The sequence below is a fragment of the Puntigrus tetrazona genome, chromosome 25 (genome assembly GCF_018831695.1).
Source record: "Puntigrus tetrazona isolate hp1 chromosome 25, ASM1883169v1, whole genome shotgun sequence".
Taxonomy (NCBI): domain Eukaryota; kingdom Metazoa; phylum Chordata; class Actinopteri; order Cypriniformes; family Cyprinidae; genus Puntigrus; species Puntigrus tetrazona.
Window position 1 is genome coordinate 2,039,762 of NC_056723.1, and position 20,083 is coordinate 2,059,844.

General features: G+C 35.3%; 1 protein-coding gene and 1 long non-coding RNA gene across 3 annotated transcripts in view; one reads left to right on the forward strand and one right to left on the reverse strand.

The window, feature by feature from the left end:
• Window positions 1–2,428: 2,428 nt before the first annotated feature.
• LOC122331090 lies at window positions 2,429–9,145 on the forward strand. 2 transcript variants are annotated; one of them, XR_006248123.1, is made up of 5 exons: window positions 2,429–2,561; window positions 3,889–3,980; window positions 5,422–5,491; window positions 5,633–5,826; window positions 9,007–9,145. It is a non-coding gene; the product is annotated as an uncharacterized LOC122331090 (long non-coding RNA). The 2 variants fall into 2 exon arrangements; XR_006248124.1 differs by lacking the exon at window positions 9,007–9,145 and adding an exon at window positions 7,327–7,457.
• The window catches only part of si:dkey-82f1.1 (DENN domain-containing protein 2A), a 34,694-nt gene continuing 18,664 nt past the window's right edge, over window positions 4,054–20,083 (reverse strand). Inside the window, exons 4-20 of the mRNA XM_043228539.1 lie at window positions 19,602–19,729; window positions 17,495–17,610; window positions 16,510–16,707; window positions 16,156–16,249; window positions 15,047–15,097; window positions 14,234–14,421; window positions 13,198–13,307; window positions 12,987–13,056; window positions 12,639–12,716; window positions 10,414–10,554; window positions 10,168–10,316; window positions 9,023–9,200; window positions 7,552–7,593; window positions 7,360–7,465; window positions 5,626–5,901; window positions 5,434–5,520; window positions 4,054–4,611 (exon numbers count right to left, since the gene is read on the reverse strand). Of these exons, the coding sequence (XP_043084474.1) occupies window positions 4,580–4,611; window positions 5,434–5,520; window positions 5,626–5,901; window positions 7,360–7,465; window positions 7,552–7,593; window positions 9,023–9,200; window positions 10,168–10,316; window positions 10,414–10,554; window positions 12,639–12,716; window positions 12,987–13,056; window positions 13,198–13,307; window positions 14,234–14,421; window positions 15,047–15,097; window positions 16,156–16,249; window positions 16,510–16,707; window positions 17,495–17,610; window positions 19,602–19,729 (2,044 nt within the window). The 3' untranslated portion in view covers window positions 4,054–4,579. The remainder of the gene's footprint in view (window positions 4,612–5,433; window positions 5,521–5,625; window positions 5,902–7,359; window positions 7,466–7,551; window positions 7,594–9,022; window positions 9,201–10,167; window positions 10,317–10,413; window positions 10,555–12,638; window positions 12,717–12,986; window positions 13,057–13,197; window positions 13,308–14,233; window positions 14,422–15,046; window positions 15,098–16,155; window positions 16,250–16,509; window positions 16,708–17,494; window positions 17,611–19,601; window positions 19,730–20,083) is intronic.

Consider the following 20,083-nt stretch of genomic DNA (forward strand, 5'->3'; position numbering starts at 1 on the left):
TACAAAGCCTTTTTAGCCTCATGATCACAGGAGCTTAAACCTTGGCGTTAAACTGAACCCTGCAGAAGAAGACGGATGCAGACGGAGCCCGAGTGTGAAGACGCTCCAGCTAAAACCTTCACGCATTTAATAACGTCTCCCTGATGCTTTTTATTAAAATAACACGACATCCCTTCCCCCTCGCTTCCTCCCGCGCCGCAGCAAGCAGGTGCGCACCGGCCCCATTCCACCTGTTGTTCAGTAGAATATCTGGCCCCCCGGGACCCAGAAGGCGCAGGGCACTGACTCCTCACCCCGACACCCGAAATATTTACCCACGAGCTCACAGAGACGACCACTGCGCTTCAAACTGACATTTTGATCTGTTTAGGCTGCCTTGGGATCACTCACTGGTCGACTGACCCTCTTTTGACATGGCACGCACTGCACAAAAATTGCAAAAATAAAGAGTACATTTTGCAAGACGATGCTTTTTACATTCTACTTTTTTGTCCCGGCGTGTTTTTATTCAATTGCTTGTGCAATTCTGTTTCGTTATTAAAGCAAATGTAAAAAAAAACTTGCATTCACCACTATAGAGATTTAACTACCTGACTTGAACCTTGGGAGAGCGCGGCTGGTCAACAAATTAATACATTTTAGAATTAAAACGATTTAAAGGATGTATGTTATTAAACATTACATTTGCTCATAAATGTGTAAAAAACCAAAACCAACATTAACTATGAACTCCAGCAAGAGTATTTAAAAGCAGTCAGCTGAAGAATGTCTATATTATACATCTATCTATATCTATCTATCTATCTATATATATATATATATATATATATATATATATATAGTTTTTTATGACTTCACTATTATGCAACCACGTGAAAAATTGTTGTAAAAAGTGCATGCGACTTCGACTTTTAGTGTAAACAAACAAAACAAAAAAAGTCTTTCAAACTCAAAGCACTGTACAGTAAAAAAATTAATAAATAAATAATGTGCAATTTTTTAATTAATAATAACAGTCGTGTGTATATATATATATATATATATATATATATATATATATATATATATATATATATATATATAGAGAGAGAGAGAGAGAGAGAGAGAGAGAGAGATTATTTTATAGGTTATAATAGTTTTAATTATTGAAAAACAAAAAATGTAAACAAAAAAATCTGTAATAATAACAGTTTCCACAATCATTAAGTAGGCTGCACTTTTATTGTTTCGCTACATTTTTATATTATATACACTCTCCGAATGTATTAAATTGGTTCATATGAAGGAAAACAACCTAAAGTTTAAAGTTTCGCGATAATTTGCGCAATAATTAACGGACTGAGACGCGCGCGCGCCCGTGACGCGCTTAAAGTTCCTCAGAAAGTTTCCGGCCGTTACGCAGGAAGTCGCTCCGGTTGAAAAGGAAAAGAGAACGCGGGAATTCGGGCAAAAATTCCAACAATTCCAAATATTCCATTATTACATCACATTTCGTCATCACGTGTCAGAATAAGCGCTCGTTTCGCGGCTCTTCTGAAATACCGCGCGAGGAGAAGATCTGTACGGCTCCACAAGTTCTTGTAGCTGCTTTACGTAAAGGTTTAGATTTAAAAAAAAATAACAAACAAACACAGGCCACTGTGAAATCTGTAAGTAAACGCAAGTCTTACCTGTCAGAAGGAACGGTGGAGAAAATGAAGTGTTTTGGAGGTAAAATCTGCCCGAGTGACTGGAAGCGCGCGAGGAAGCCTGGAATTTCAGGAATTGGTTGCAGTATAACGAGAGGAGAGGACAGGAGAGGGAGAGAGAGAGAGAGAGAGAGAGAGAGAGAGAGAGAGAGAGAGAGAGAGAGAGAGAGAGAGAGAGAGAGAGAGAGAGAGAGAGAGAGAGAGAGAGAGAGAGAGAGAGAGAGAGAGAGAGAGAGAGAGAGAGAGAGAGAGAGAGAGAGAGAGAGAGAGAGAGAGAGAGAGAGAGAGAGAGAGAGAGAGAGAGAGAGAGAGAGACAGAGAGAGAGAGAGAGAGAGAGAGAGAGAGAGAGAGAGAGAGAGAGAGAGAGAGAGAGAGAGAGAGAGAGAGAGAGAGAGAGAGAGAGAGAGAGAGAGAGAGAGAGAGAGAGAGAGAGAGAGAGAGAGAGAGAGAGAGAGAGAGAGAGAGAGAGAGAGAGAGAGAGAGAGAGAGAGAGAGAGAGAGAGAGACAGAGAGAGAGAGAGAGACAGAGAGAGAGAGAGAGAGAGAGAGAGAGAGAGAGAGAGAGAGAGAGAGAGAGAGAGAGAGAGAGAGAGAGAGAGAGAGAGAGAGAGAGAGAGAGAGAGAGAGAGAGAGAGAGAGAGAGAGAGAGAGAGAGAGAGAGAGAGAGAGAGAGAGACAGAGAGAGAGAGAGAGAGAGAGACAGAGAGAGAGAGAGACAGAGAGAGAGAGAGAGAGAGAGAGAGAGAGAGAGAGAGAGAGAGAGAGAGAGAGAGGTGTGAGGGGAGGGACGGGGCTGAAAAGGAAAAAGGAGCAGTCTTGGTGTGGAGAGAAGAGGAAATAAGCCCGGATCCAGAGGGATTCTCATTGTTCTGGTCAGTATGAGAGACAGCTGTGTCCTAAAAGTCCTGGAAAAGAACCCTGAAACAGAGTCAGGACCCTTCATGCTTTCTTTGTGTTTAGTACTACCTAAAATAAAGAAGGGTACGATAATAATAATAATCGCATTCAAATTGACATTAAAAGCTTTCTTGTCTACTGTGTATATTTACATATATATATATATATATATATATATATATATATATATATATATATATATATATATATATATATATATATATATATATAAAACTAATGTTAACAAACTTGTGATTTTAATAATGCATTAGTAAATGCTGAAAATTATTAATATATATGCATGTAAATATATACTGTATGTGTTGCTTTAAATATACGTATATAATAAATATTTATAATATCAATTCATAATATATATATATATATACATATACATGTATGTGTGTTGCTTTAAATACATGATACATATACATAGTTCACACATATATATTTTGTACACAAAAACGTTTATTTTGGATACAATTAACTGCAGTTATTTAATTGCCAAGCACTAATACACACACACACACACACAGACACACACACACGCACGCACACACATACACACACACACAGACACACACACGCACGCACACACATACACACACACACACATACACACACACACACACACACACACACACACACATACACACACACACAGACACACACACTTACACACGCATGCACACACATACACACACACACACACACGCATGCACACACATACACACACACACACACACACACACGTACACACATACACACACACACGCACACACATACACACACACACAAATATACACGCACACACATACACACACACATATACACGCACACTCACACATATGCACACGCACACACATACACACACACACATATACACATACACACACGCACGCACACACATACACACACACACACATATACACACGTATACACATACATACACACACACACATACACACGTATACACACACACACATATACACACACACAGTTACTTGTTTCTAAACTTATTTTACTTTGAAGTACCATATAAAACATGTGAAACTGCTTTACTACTAAGTGCTACTAACACCGCTAGTCTTTTTAAACACTCATTTGGAGAATTTCAGATAGTACAGGCGTGATATTATTAGATGGTCTGTTGATACACCACGGGGCTCAGTCAATGCACAATTTAAATATTAAGACGTTTACACGCTACTCCTATGAATAATAATAATAATAAAGAAATGGAAACATGGAAAAGTGTCCACACTGCCTGATGTTAAAGCAGTATTGTTTTCTGCCCGGCAGATTTTGGAGCCCTCTACAGGCCAAACCTAAAATCCAAAGGTCAGGAGGCTTTGGGGAAACATCTGACTCCAACGCTGATAAGACGTAGCGTGGTGAGGAACTGAGCTCTAACACAACACGAGCGTTCAGCCAGGGCTCCTCGGAAAGAAAACAACCCAGACGAGCTCTCATTAAACACCGTTTATTAAGCACACTTACAAAAATCAGGTTCAAAGCAACTCTAGTGGTGTTCCCGTAATGCACTTCGGACAGAACAGTTCTAGAACAGTTCCGATCCCGCAGTCCCAAGATTCTAGATTTCCCCCCGTTTCTAAACGCGAAACCTCGGTTTCCTCGGAAACCCCCCGAAGCGAGTCTGTAACGCACTACGATAAATAGACTACGACGAACTAACAGCATCCTTTCGGCTTTAAGGGAAACGCGTAACGTTTTGCAGAGGAAGTCGTAAAGGTATTATAATTTCTAGAAAGAATATAAATTAATTTATAGCCTCCTGTTTCAGAAGAAGTTGTACTCTATCTCTTAAAAATGTCTGAAATGTAGAAAACGAGAGGAAGAACTGGACGTGGGTTTCGGTCGAGTTCTTTAAGGCGGTTTGGGGAGCCTTTGGTCCTCAGGTCCCGCCGGGTGTCTGTCTCCCGTCCTGCCGGTCTGTTTTGAGTCTAACATACACATGCTGCGTGGCTATTTTTCATTTTTTGGACAGGAATTTCATCTTGTGTCCTGAGAGAAAAGAGAGAGGAAAGAGAAATGCTCAAAATCCGACTGGTCCATCATATTAAGATTTGTGCAATATAAAATTAAATATAAATGTATAGGAGGAATATTATTTATTTATTTATTTATTTATTTATTTATTTATTTATTTTTTTTGAAGGCCAAAATTCATTTAATAAATGTTGAAATACCTAAATAAATCGTAAAACACCAAATTAAATGCATAATGCATGAATAAATGCTTATTTTTATTTGTTTTGTATTTGCTCGCTTACAAATGAAAATGAACGAACGAATAAATAAATATATATTTATTTAATTGTTTTAATCTACGCATTTATGTATATATTTAATTGTGCATTTAGCATCATTTATTTCTATTTTTTATATTTACATAATGATTTAATTTTGAGTAATTTGGCCCTCCATGTTATGTGCTATTTAAATATATATTTGTATTATTTGTATTTTGCAATGTGTGGAATAGAATGTGTGGTAAATAAATGGTATTAAATGATATATAATAATAATAATAAAATTATAATAATAATAATAATAATATATAAAATATATATTCATTCATTTACTATATGCTATAATTATTTGCAATAATGAAATATACTTTTAATTGTATAATAAAATAATTTATTAATTTATAATAAAATATAAATTAATTGTATTAATATAATTATTCTTTACAATATAATTTTTTAAGAAAGATGTTGCATCCCAGCCAGATTGATCTTGATATTCTATACAGTAGATATGCATATATTCCCTAATTCTGTGATTTTGATTCTTTATTTCCATCTGCAGGTAAAACATTACCTAAACCTTTGAGGAACTTGTTGACGCCTCTGTTCTCACCGCCTGGCAGAGAATCGAGGTAATCTTGAGCTCTGATCTCGAACAAACCTGTTCAGAAACACAGTATGGCTGCTAAACACCGTACTTCAGAGATAAAACAATACAAACGCTCACGTTTAAACCGTATTTCCCAAGATTCAGACCCACTCAAACCTTTCAGGCCCTGCCTCCTGAACTCTCTTTCCTGCACGAACCCGGCGAACATCTGCGTCTCCATGAAGACCTCCAGGAATCTCCGCAGGCTCTTGGAGGACACGGCCTTGCGGAAAGCCTCGCGCTGGAAGGACGAGGGAGTCGGAGACGAGGAAGACGAGGCAGAGGATTCTTCATCGCGGTCGCTGCCGCCTATAAAGAGTGAGTAATGACCCACGATCTCCACGAAGAACCGCACGAACACCTCCGACACCACACCGCTCAGAGAACTGGGCTCTGATGAAAGAGAAAAATGTGAAAAGTCAGGATGGTTATCGTAGTAGAATTAATGCACTAAGATGATTAAATAAAAAATAATAAAAATATATATTTATATTATATATATATATATATATATATATATATATATATATATATATATATATATATAAACAAATTTCTGGAAATGCTAAAAAAACTAAATTGAAAAAAACTGAATGTACAAAAAAATTAAAAAAAAGGAAAAAAGGTAACTAAAGTTAAAGTTAAATTATCGTAGTTAAATTGATGAACTAAGAGATGAATAAATATATATATATATATATATATATATATATATATATATATATATATAAAATATATTATATAAATATATTATTTTATATAAAAATATATATATATATATAAAATATATTATATAAATATATTATTTTATATTAAAAAAATATATATATATATATATATATAAAATATATTATATAAATATATTATTTTATATAAATATATATATATATATATATATATATATATATATATATATATATATATATATATATATATATATATATATATATATAAAATAAACAAACACCCCCAAAAACTAAATTGAATTTTGTTTTTTAAAGAAAACAAATACACATATAATAGTATCTAAATGATAGATAAACTTGATATACATACATCATTTGAAACATCTTTTGTAACACTTTAGTCTTTATGCATTATAAAAAGGTATTCATGATGTAAATTTTAATGCATTATATTTTTTTCAGAACTTTAACCAAAATTAAAATGCATTATAATATTTACGGATAAGTTTTTTACGGATTGAGGTGAGACACCTCATGAATGTGGATAGAGAAAAAAAAATTGCTTTTATCATGCCAAAAAAAAAAAAAAAAAAAACTTTTTTGCAAATATTTAGGAATAAAATGTATCAAACCGGGAAAACTGTGTATAAAATTAAGTGTCCCTGGACCACAAAACCGGTCATAAGGGTCCATTTCTCAAAATTAAGATTCATACATCATCTGAAAGCTGAATAAATAAGCTTTACATTTTTATACAGGATAGGACAATATTTGGAGATAAAAACTATTTGAAAAAAAATCTGAATACTGAGATAATTGCCTTCAAAGTTGTCCAAATGAAGTTCTTAGCGATGCATAATACTAAGCAAAAATGATATATTTTCACTAGGTAGTTTACTTCATGTCCTAACTGGTTTTGGCATAAAAGAGAAATAAATAATGTTGACCCATACAATGTATTGTTGGCTATTGTTACAAATACACCCCAGCTGCTTAAGGGTTAGTGCATTACATTTATAGGAATTAAATAAAGTGTTACCAACTTTTTTTATACATATTTTGAACTCAGCATCATCTATGAGGCCTTTTTTTGCACATCGGCAGACTCCGGGGCTCTGTTATGTTTTTTCAGCCCCTGAACATAATATCTGGGACAGGAGTTTACCGCTAGGGCTGTCTGCCACGTCACACGCCAGCTCCTTCCTCCGCTCTAGAACGTGTTCGAGAGCGGCCTGGAGTTTGTGAGGCAGAATCGAATCCTCGTCGTCCATCTGAAACGGGAAAAACACGCGCGGATTAGTTTCGTTTCCACGCCGTGATGCAAAAAAACGACCGGAGCTACTCGGGGGCACCGTACCTGTCGCAGGAAACGACTGCTGCCGAGGTCGACCACCAGGACCTGAAAGAGAGCAGAGGACACGGTGATGTCATTTCCTCTCGCGCTGCCCATCTCAGCCTTTTCCTCTACCGCAGCTATTGTGAGGAGGTCAGAGGTCAGGGCCGCCCACCTGAACAGGAAGTGCTCCGAGAAAAATATTATAAATGTATCCGGCCTCTGATCTTTTTGTAGTAGAGTCCAGTCTGGTTCTTTTGTTCGTCCGTAAATATATATATATAGTATATTAACACCACATCCTAGGCTTTATTGGCCTCGTTTCCTTCCCACATTAGTCGTAATGAGGTGTAACATTCAAGAGGTCAGGGGTCAAACAGCTGAAAATATCTTTGGAGATATCCTCTGACAATATCCACTTTTTTACTTTTACTTTAAAGTACACGACCAGAGCACTGCACTGAATACTTGCATAAAATCCCATGATGCAACTGTTGATGAACGCTAAATACCATTTCTGGTATTGATTTTCTTCAAACGCACAGCCTAAGTAAAATGTTTATCATTGCACACTGCATACTAAACTAAAAAGAGGACAAAAGCTAACAAACAATAAATTTAAATGATTTTTTTTAAACATTTAAGCTAATATAAAATACCTCGTTACGACTCCAAAACTCTAAAAATGTATAAAAAAAATGTACATAGTTTTATGACGAATGAAAAATAAATTATTTTTACATATTCCACAAGTAGGAATTATTTAGTCCTTGTTTCTTATTTTATTATTTAAGAATAAAAATAAAATAAGCTATGCTGTACAGAAAAACAACAACAACAAAAAACTGACCCACGAAACTCAAAATAAAATACTACATATAAAAATGTTAAATATAATAACCTTGCTGCATCACACTTACTATTAAAAAGGAATGCAGTATACAGCACTGTGTATATTTATTACGTATATATAAATACACAACAATGCATGTATATTGTTCAAAAAAAACATTTTAATATTTTAAATAGATATATTTATAACTTAAATTATATGATTAAAAATAGACATGTAAATGCATGTACATTTTTAAAAAATACACACACACACATACATTATATATATATATATATATATATATATATATATATATATATATATATATATATATATATATAACATTATTTAAACAAATCTTATTTTGGATGAAATTAATCGTTTGACAGCACTATATATATATATATATATATATATATATATATATATATATATATATATACACACACACACACACACACATATATATATATATATATATATATATATATATATATATTTACTCCCTCTTCTAATGAATTGACTGCTTAAGTAATTTCGATGAGTACGAATATGTTTAAACATATAATGATGCTTCTAATTTTGTAGCAATCGTTTGCACAGGTTGTAGTGTTAAACCAGAAAGTCGTCGCGTTATCGTCTAGGTTTGTGGTCCCTCACCTCCTCCAGCGGCAGCTCTTTGAGACGGGCCAGGGAGCTGGAGAGCAGCCCGACTATGAAGGGTGTAGGAGTACAGACGATGTCCATCATGGACGGCGGCAGGACCGGGATGTACGTGTGCTGCCAGGTGAACGGGTACAGCAGAGCCACCACGGCATGACAGCATTTAGAGAGGGTGCTGAAGAGAGAGAGAGAGAGAGAGAGAGACGCTTCAACACGACTGCGCTGACATGTTCACACCAGCAGATGGAAGCACGGACGTTTGCTGAAGAATCGCTTCATAAATCATACAAAAAATGCTGTATAAAAATCTATTCATTGCATAAAAAGTGACATTTTCTTGAGAGAACGTTCAAATAAATAATGATAATAATGTTTTATTACTGTAAAGGTATCATTATAATAAGAAAATGTTTAATCTGGGGACATTAGCAAATATTGGTAAAACCATTAAGAAAATATTTATTTTTCTCTTTTGATTCTCGGTGTGACTCGTTAAGTCGCCCATTAGAAATATACATTTCTAAAATAGTATTTTTACTTGGAAATAATAGCAACAGTAAGGACAATCGACAATCATTTTTATCAATTTATTGTTTAAAAAAAAATGATTCAAATAAATATAAAATATATTTTCCAATGTTATCATTCGATATTGTTTAAAATAAATAGTAATAGTAATATTAACAATGAAAAATCATTCGATTTTAATAAAAAAGTATGCAATTTTTAGTGCAGTGTGATTAATAAACATTTAATTTTTTTTTTATGAATATTTATTCTGTTTCATCTACTAAAAACTCAATCTTTGCAGATTTCTTCTCTTATTTCCGAGATCTTGCACAACACTGTCACAAATCATTTCTTTAGGGAGGATGCTGGTTTGATGATCCCTAAGTAGGGACCCGGCTCTCATTACAGACCCAGAACGCTAGTCTCTCTCTTTTTCCGTAGAAAATAACATTGGGGTTGACTTTTGTTCCCAAGGCGACTATAAAACACAGCAGCATTTTTTCCATATCTGTCTCGAGCCGTGAAAAACAGTTCCACAAGCGGCGCTTTTCCCCTTCTTGCCGTGTCGTATCTTTTTGAATTCTTCCCTTGTCCTCTTTCGGGGTTCACGCACGATCAAAAACAAGAGGTACCTGAGTTTATCGGCGGTGAAGATGACCCTTCGCTCCAGCAGGAGAGAAGCAAACACCCGCAGAAGCAGACGCAAGCTCAGAGAGGAAAACAAACACTCGAAATCCACGTGCTCCAGACGGGAATCTGAAGGCCGGCATAATTCTATCACCTTCGGAAAGAGAAAGAGAGAGGAACGGAATCGGCTTCGAGGCTTAAACGCGTTCGTCAAGTTAAAACATTCATTCCGAGGCCTTTTATACGCTGACCTCTGTTCCTGAACCCGGCAGGAAGTTCTTGATGCTGATGGTCCTGCCCGGAGCTGGGAACGGAGCCTCCATAATTCCTCTCATAAACGGCTGGACCAGCGCGGGAGAAATGGCTCGCCGCTTCTCCACCTCATCCAGGATCTGCATCAGACAGATATGATCCGTTTCACGTCACCGCGGTGTTACAGTTTTTTAAATCGCTTTTTCTTTTTAGTTTTTTTGACAACTACTACTACTAGTACTAATAATAATACCAGTGAAAATAACAGTAATTATTGTCATTTTATTGCTGTATTAAAAATATTTTTAAATAACATTTTTGCACAGCACTCATGCATTATTCAACATTATTCTAAATAATTTTTTTAAAACAATGTATATATATATATATATATATATATATATATATATATATATATATATATATATATATATATATATATATATATATATAACAATATAAAAAAAACTGAATTTTAGGGAATGTGGTCTGTGGCTAAAACAAAACATTTAAATTAAAAAAAAATATATATATATATATATATAATTAAAAATTGATAATTGTAAAATTGCGGCTTGAATAAAAAGTAAATAAATAAATAAAATAATTTAATGCATATGGCTTGAATAGAACAGAACAGAATAGAATAGAATATAATTCATGTATTTAGGTTAAAAGGGCCTACATTCTGAAATTCTTATGGTTTAAACAGAAAAGAGCAGAATAGAATAGAATAGAAATCATGTATTTAGGTTAAGAGGGCCTACAGGCTGAAATGCTTATGGTTTAAATAGAATAGAATAGAACAGAATTGAATAGAAATCATGTATTTAGGTTAAGAGGGCCTACAGGCTGAAATGCTTATGGTTTAAACAGAATAGAATAGAATAGAATAGAATAGAAATCATGTATTTAGGTTAAGAGGGCCTACAGGCTGAAATGCTTATGGTTTAAACAGAATAGAATAGAATAGAATAGAATAGAATAGAATAGAATAGAATAGAAATCATGTTTTTAGGTTAAGAGGGCCTACAGGCTGAAATGCTTATGGTTTAAATAGAATAGAATAGAACAGAATTGAATAGAAATCATGTATTTAGGTTAAGAGGGCCTACAGGCTGAAATGCTTATGGTTTAAACAGAATAGAATAGAATAGAATAGAATAGAATAGAAATCATGTATTTAGGTTAAGAGGGCCTACAGGCTGAAATGCTTATGGTTTAAACAGAATAGAATTGAATAGAAATAATGTATTTAGGTTAAGAGGGCCTACAGGCTGAAATGCTTATGGTTTAAATAGAATAGAATAGAACAGAATTGAATAGAAATCATGTATTTAGGTTAAGAGGGCCTACAGGCTGAAATGCTTATGGTTTAAACAGAATAGAATAGAATAGAATAGAATAGAATAGAAATCATGTATTTAGGTTAAGAGAGCCTACAGGCTGAAATGCTTATGGTTTAAACAGAATAGAATAGAATAGAATAGAAATCATGTATTTAGGTTAAGAGGGCCTACAGGCTGAAATGCTTATGGTTTAAACAGAATAGAATAGAATAGAACAGAATAGAATAGAATAGAAATCATGTTTTTAGGTTAAGAGGGCCTACAGGCTGAAATGCTTATGGTTTAAACAGAATAGAATAGAATAGAACAGAATAGAATAGAATAGAAATCATGTTTTTAGGTTAAGAGGGCCTACAGGCTGAAATGCTTATGGTTTAAATAGAATAGAATAGAACAGAATTGAATAGAAATCATGTATTTAGGTTAAGAGGGCCTACAGGCTGAAATGCTTATGGTTTAAACAGAATAGAATTGAATAGAAATAATGTATTTAGGTTAAGAGGGCCTACAGGCTGAAATGCTTATGGTTTAAATAGAATAGAATAGAATAGAACAGAATTGAATAGAATAGAATAGAAATCATGTATTTAGGTTAAGAGGGCCTACAGGCTGAAATGCTTATGGTTTAAACAGAATAGAATAGAATAGAATAGAATAGAATAGAATAGAATAGAATAGAATAGAAATCATGTATTTAGGTTAAGAGAGCCTACAGGCTGAAATGCTTATGGTTTAAACTGAATAGAATAGAATAGAATGCATGTATTTAGGTTAAAAGGCTCTACATGGCTTGAATTAAAAACTAAAGAAAAAAGATGAAAGCACCAACACAGAGAAGCAGAAGATAAGAGATGGCACAAGGTCAAATGAAATACCTTAGAGAACAGATCAAAACAGCCCAGTTTGCTCACTATGCAGTACACTTCAGGAAGACGCCTCCCTTTACCGCTGGGCTGTCAACACACACACACACACACACACCACTGATGAGACTCCCAAAAAGCATTTCTCTCTAGCTGCTAAATAGAAGTCGCTTAAACGCAAACCTAATGAGGTCAGTATGACAACGAGCATCTTTAAAAAACACTAGGCAGCATATACTGTGCACTACTGAGTGAAAAGTCATTTCATTTTGAAGCACATTAATATCTCATTCAGGTTTTATAACAAACGCGTAGCCTGTGGTAAATGTACTCTATATTATGTAGAATTCAGCAGCTCACCAGTAAACGTCGGCAGTAGCCAAATCTCCGGCTCCCGTCTTCTCCGGTTAAGACGAACGAGAATGTCTCGCTGTAAAGAACAGATTCAACTCCAATGAGCGGCCGATTCCCAACCAGCACAAAAAAAAACATCTATTTCAGCAAATAACAACAAACGCGCTTCTAATGATCATCGAGGTTGCTTTCGTGAGGCTTTAAACCAGGCGGATACCTGGGGAAATTGTCCACGGGCGCCCAGTCTTTAGCGTCGGGGAAACAGAACTGTGGAATGACTTTCAGCTGGTCTTCAGCCTCTCGCATAAACTTGAAGCTTCGTTCAAACTAACAAGGAGAAAAAACAATCAGGAACACAGATGCATGAACATCTCGTGCTGATCTTTTAAGCCCAAATACATCATGTTAGTTTTGTAACAGGGCTAAAGGCACACCTTAGGAAAAAAGCAACAGATGTCCTGTGAAAATAAATCATTTATTTTGTTTAAAAATTGTATTCACGCGTGACGTACCCCACATATTATTAATAAAAATACAGAAAATAATGTCAATACTTGTCGAAACAATTGCATTGCCAAAGTCTGTGCTGTTTTCTGCTTATTTTAAAACATAAAGCAATTAGTTTTTGTTCAATAAATATACTGTCGCTAAAATATGTTCATATAAACATATATATTTTAAAATACAGAAACGACATCGTTTTAATAAGCTCCTCCAGCAGTAACAGCAAAATTTTTTTATTATGTAATATGATTAATATAATGTTTTTACATATCATCCTAAACGTGGTGATTATCTCTAATATGGACTCTCAGTATGATACACGATATTTATCGTTTGACTTTACCCATGTCATTTCAACAAGCCTTAAAATTACTTTTTAGCTCAAATAACATATTCTTTTATCACTCAGCGTTGCTTTAATCATTTTAAACAAAACTGAAAATACTCAAAAAGACCGATTTTACCGATTTTACCGATTTTTACCGATTTTTTACCGATACTCATTTGCTACTTGAATCTACAACATTTAAAAAAAACCCATAAAAGATTATATCAAGCAAGCCCGGGAGTCAGCTTTGAGATGGCATCAAGGGTCAGCCAAATTTTCACATGCCTCTTAAAAAGCAGGCGTTTCTGAAAGCGTTTTTTTTGTGCCATCTGGTGGTTAATAACAAAATAATATCAGCGGCGCCTTTCACTCTTTAGTTCCATTGTGCCCTGCATGTTTTTTGGAAGGAAAATGCTTATACCTTGAGAGGAAACTGCTGTGTGACTTCTGGTAAATACGGCACGCCAGCTTTGGTCTTGTGAAGAGCCACGACCAGAAAGTACTCAAACAGCTTCCGCTCCTGGACTTCCATCAAGTCTCGCTCTAGAGTGCGATAGCGGCCAGTTTGCCTCAACATGGACTGGACGGACACTAATCTCTGACTGTGAGCTGAAACAGAAGACGAAGGATTAACGGAAAAGACGGATGGAATTAAAAGTACGTTAAAGCAACAGTGGGCAATTTTACTGAACGTGTACACCATCAGAAGTGGAGAAATGCAGCATTCCATTACTTGCTCACCAATGTATCCTATGCAGCGAATGGGTGCCGTCGGAATAAGGGCAGTTCAAACAAACATGCTGTTAGCTGTTTGCATGCTTTTTTTTATCACATTGCTGGTTTCTGATTCCCATCAGCTGACAAAAAACATCACAACAATACCCAAGTCATCCACATCGCTCCAGTCTTGACGTCTTTAGAAACGGAAAGCTGCGTTTTTGTTAGAAACAAATGCATCATTAAAGTATTTTTAACTTCAAACCATCTTTTACAGACAGATGTTAACTGATAGACTGAAGTGGTGTGGATTATTGTGGTGTGTTTGGACTCTTATTCTGACGGCACCCATTCACTGCAGAGCATCCATTGGTGAGCAAGCGATGCTACATTTCTCCAAATCTGATGAAGAAACATCTACATCTTGGCCTGATGGTGATTACATTTTCAACAAAACTACTTCTTTCATGCAAACTTCTTAATTGACATGAAGACGCAGGTCTGTAGGGCCTCGTACCTTTTAGTTTCTCCTCTGTGTCACTTTCAGACTCGCTGTTTTCGTCCGTCACTATACGGGAGGAGAGAGAGGTCAAAGGTCACTAGAAAATCAGCATGCAGGTATTCGCTGAGACACATTTCATGCTTGGACGCACATGTGTATCCTATAACGTAACATAATTCTATCATCTCTGGAAAAGTGGGTCAAATACAACTGACCCAAAACTGTAAACGTGTCCATAAAGCTAAGTGGACGCACATGTGGCTGGGGCCCGGACCGTCCCACAATGCAGTGCATGTGGATTAGGCTGAATCTCTGGGTGCAACAAAATGTGATCACCACACTATTATTATTCAAGGGTCATGCAATGCACTTTTTGAAAAGAAATAATAAAAGGAAAAGAAAAAGAGTAAAGACTAAAATTAAATAAACTTAAAAATTACATAAAATATAAAAAATGTACAAAAAAATGGGGTTTTCTGGGTTGCTCATTATATTAAATTATATATATATATATATATATATATATATATATATATATATATATATATATATATATATATATATATATATATATATATATATATATACACACACATATATATATTATATATATATATATGTTCCAATATGTATATATATATATATTATATAAGTTTCATTTAAATGCTCTGACATTAGATCTACACATGGACCTTAAATATGGATGCTCTGACATAGATCTACACATGGACAAATATGGATGCTTCATGCAAAATATGTTTATTATAAGTGAAACTATAAATAACATAGAGCATGAAGACGGACACGTTTCAAAGTTCATAGATGTTTTTCAAAGGACTTGTTCTTATCTATTACACACATAAAAAAAAGTTACTTTTCTTTATTTGCACTGAGCAAATGACACTGATTAAACAGAGAAGTCCGTTTACATTTTCACATTAAAGGGCAGCACAATTCTTCTGAGCGTGCAAAATAAAATGAATCATATGGTATATATATATATATATATATATGCCAAAAATCAATTGACAATGACAAGGGTGAGCCAACTGGATGCACTATTCCTTTAAAACAGGAAAAAGTAGGACTAAATTCAGCTAACGTATAATATTGCCCTCACAAACCTCTTCCTGAACTGGACTCGGTTGACTGCGAGACCCTTTTCATCCTCTTCTTTCCCCTACGGGCCTCAAAGATGCCATTGATTTTCTGCACCATCTGTTGAAAAAGAAAACAGCCATGGCTTTATCAGAGACAGGCCTTCTAAGTCTTTCGCAAAGGAGTTCTGAAGGAAATTACTTTTTCCTCCATTTTTCAGATTATTCTTAGGTGTCTCATCCGCCTGTCACATTTTTCTTGTATTTTTATTAGCGGTGGAAGGATGCCGAAGGGCAAGCGTCTCCGTTAGCGATGGACCAGAAGCATAAATCACTGATAAGTTAAGGATTACACCGACTGGGCGCCTTTTTGGACGGTACCTTTGGAATTTTCCGCCGCCGTCGGTTGTAAGGATCCCCCGACAGGCACGGGGTGTCGTCCGGGCTGCTGGGTGTCGACGGAGGGCTGACCCGGGACGGGGACGCAATGCCGCCATCTCTGCCGGTCTTCCGCAGTTCCAGTAGCTTGAAACTACGTCGCTCTGAATTCTGCCTGAAGAAACCAGGCTTGGAGGAGAGCTGTCAGTGACAAAATGGAACTCAGAGTCAACTGCTAATTTGATTCATCAGACTTCGTTGTCGTCATGTCGTTTCTTGTGCTTTTGTAAGACGAAGAGCACGGATACAAAAGCAGACGTTTTGGAGAAAGTACAAGCTGCTCTTTTCAATATGGAAGCCTGTCTCCATCACTGAATAAAAAATAGTCAAAAGGTAATTGCGAGTTTTTATCCTACTTTTTTCTTGTAATTGCGTGTTCACAGCTTGCAATTCAGACTTTTTCCTCAGAATTGTATGATATAAAGTCAGCATTGAGGTATATAAAGTCGCAGTTCTTATATTTTGTTTCCCCGAATTGCATTGTATACACTTGAAATTGTAAAAAAGTCAGATATAAACTATCAAATCTGAGAAAAAAATATGGTAATGCTTATATCATGCAATTCTGACGTTATAACCACAATTTATAACCTTTTTTATTATATATATATATATATATATATATATATATATATATATATATATATATATATATATATATATATATATAAATGCAGAAGCATTTTAAAGTAGTGTGGATTCTAATTGTCTTGTCAATGTTTTTGTCATCCATTACATGAAAAACAATCTTTCTGAAACGTATTCCAATTATATGATTCCTCTGTGTTATCGTTATAGACTTGAGACGTCATTATTCACATATATTATTAAATCTTTATACCTATCATGTCAGCATTGATTGCTAAAATCATATATGAAGAAGTTGCTCTAGAGTGGAAACAATTAATCAGGAATTCAGTATAAATACCTTGGATGGGGTGTCAGGAATGGGAGAGGAAGGGGAAGAAGGAATGGGATACTTGCTTCCAAGACAGCGACTTTCCAACTCTATGTCTTCATATGGGTTCTCCTTCGATGGAAGGTCTTCGGGAGGGAAAATATGTACAAGATTATTAGCTGTGCTTAGCAATTCTTCAAAATCCTGATGCTAAATCGTTAGCAATTTAGCATTTTGATTGAATTAAGACTCAATTCATTGTCTCTAAGGAGAGATGATTTATTCCTGGCGGTCAATAAATCAGGTAAACAAAAATATATCTGATTTAAAAAATGGGTCTTAAACCAAAAACTAACTTAGGACAAAAAGAAGCTAATACTCAGAACATCCTAACAACCGTTGTCGAGAGTAACTTCAGGTTGAAAGGATTGTAAAAGCTTGAAAGTTTAGAAAGAAAGATTAGAAAGATGTTACTAGCTCATTGCTAACATTAGTAAGTCATTAGTATGTTTTTAACACAATTGGCATGTTAACGTTTTAAGCACAAGTAGCATGTTGCTAGTATATTTCTAGCATGGTTACCATGTTGTCAGCACATTGATAATCTGTTTTAGCATGTTGCTATTATGCTGGTAGCGTGATTAATGTCTTACATTTTTAATATGATTAGCATGTTGCCAGCATATTTTAGCACAATTACCATGTGAAATATTTTATGCTAACAACATGATTATCATGTCATTAACATGTTTCTAACATGATCAGCATGCTGTTAGCATGTTTTATCATGATTAGCATGTTGCTAGCATGTCATTAGCATGATTTAACATTACTAGGTTGTTGGACAGATAGATAGATAGATAGATAGATAGATAGATAGATAGATAGATAGATAGATAGATAGATAGATAGATAGATATTTTTACGAAAACCGTAAATCTGATTAGTTCAAAAACATTTCCGAACAGGAAAGAAATCAAGTCATCTTAAAAAGTCAATTTACAAATTTGCAGTTTCCTAACAAACAAAACAGTTTTTCAATTTCAATTTTAAAAAACAAATTTTATTTCTTCCTTAATGACAAATCTTATATCACATTTATTGATAGCCAGTGGTGCTAGCTAACGTGGGCATATTTTTGTTAATTTCCTCTTGTCAACACTGCCTGATTTAAGTCCTGCCTTTCTGCGAAGAGATTTCGAACTGACGTCATGTGTTTGCTTGCTTTTGTATTCCTTTCCAGATGTTTGAAAGTTTGCCAGGGAATCCATGCAAACCTCATTAGCTGCGTGTGGCATCACCAGTGGTGCTAACAAGAAGACAAACTCCTAGTCTTGGTTTGTGCAAAGAACGAATGGGCCAGAAAGAAAGAGATGGGGATAAGAAAAATGTTTGAGCGGAAGAAGGGTGTTTTTTTTACAGATGCAGAAAGCCTCTGTCACGTCGATTCATCCACCAGATGCGTCTGGTGGGAAGAAAGTTTATGATGTTGGGACATCCAGTTCTAGAACATAAGAGAACATACGCTACACTCCACGTTCAAAGCCATTAAAATAACTGCTACTGGCCAGAGAAAGGAAAGATCAATAGTAAACTTTCCATTATTGGAAATACTATTATATAACTAGACACAACATTAATTATTACAAGAAAGAAGGAAGATTGTGCTGACAAATTTACTCAGGTCTGGCTAGTAAGAGATTTATGTAATCACAGAAGTTCAATAAGAAAGTTATACTTTCCATTTTTGTGGTTTCCCATCTTTTTGAGTAATGACCAAAAAAAGGGATTACAGCGAGGAGGGAAACGCCTATGCTAATTAGGATACTAATGAAATGCTATTAAACTAACCAAGAAAAAGGCCTTCCAAATCGCTTGTTGTTGATGTCAAGGCCTTGCGTCCAATTAATCTATTTTTCCTAGGCACGGATAGGACCTCACATCATGCTGTGGAGAAGACTAATGTGGGGTAACCAAAACAAAGAGGACCACTGGTGAGGTTGAGCAAAGGAACACTAATGTTTGTAATGGCATTGTCTCAATTTGGTCCTTATTAAAGTTTCAAGCTCCTAGGCTTCTGAGTAATTGCTCTGTCAGGTGCAGTCAGGTACTACTGTGGTGCAATGCATTGTATTACCTAGGATATCCTCATAGACATTCTCCTCCGATAAAGTGCGAGTGAGGCCTAGCTTAGATAGCTCATAGAGATCTGCTCGACAACCTTCTGCTGTCGACTGTAGAAGATCTTCAAACTCATAGGACTTCCTGCAGGTTCAACAAATACAAATAAAACTTCATTAAGATGACGAGAAAGACCAAGAAGGAACCAATTAAGTCTACAGGAAATTGAAGAACGGAAGATTCACTGGAACAACAAGATTTAGAGGATTGGACTTTGGCATAATCTTGGATTAAAAACAGACCCCCTCAACCCCCATGCCTCAAGATTAAGATTGCGTCACTAAGTTAAAAAAGGTTTTTCATAGATGGACTAGACTGATAAATACTACCATTAAAACAGCATCCCCATAAAGACTGAGAATGGTAATCCTTTAGAGGAGTCTTGGTTTCAAAAGATTTATTAGTGTGACATAAAAACCAGACAGCAGGCCACTAAAT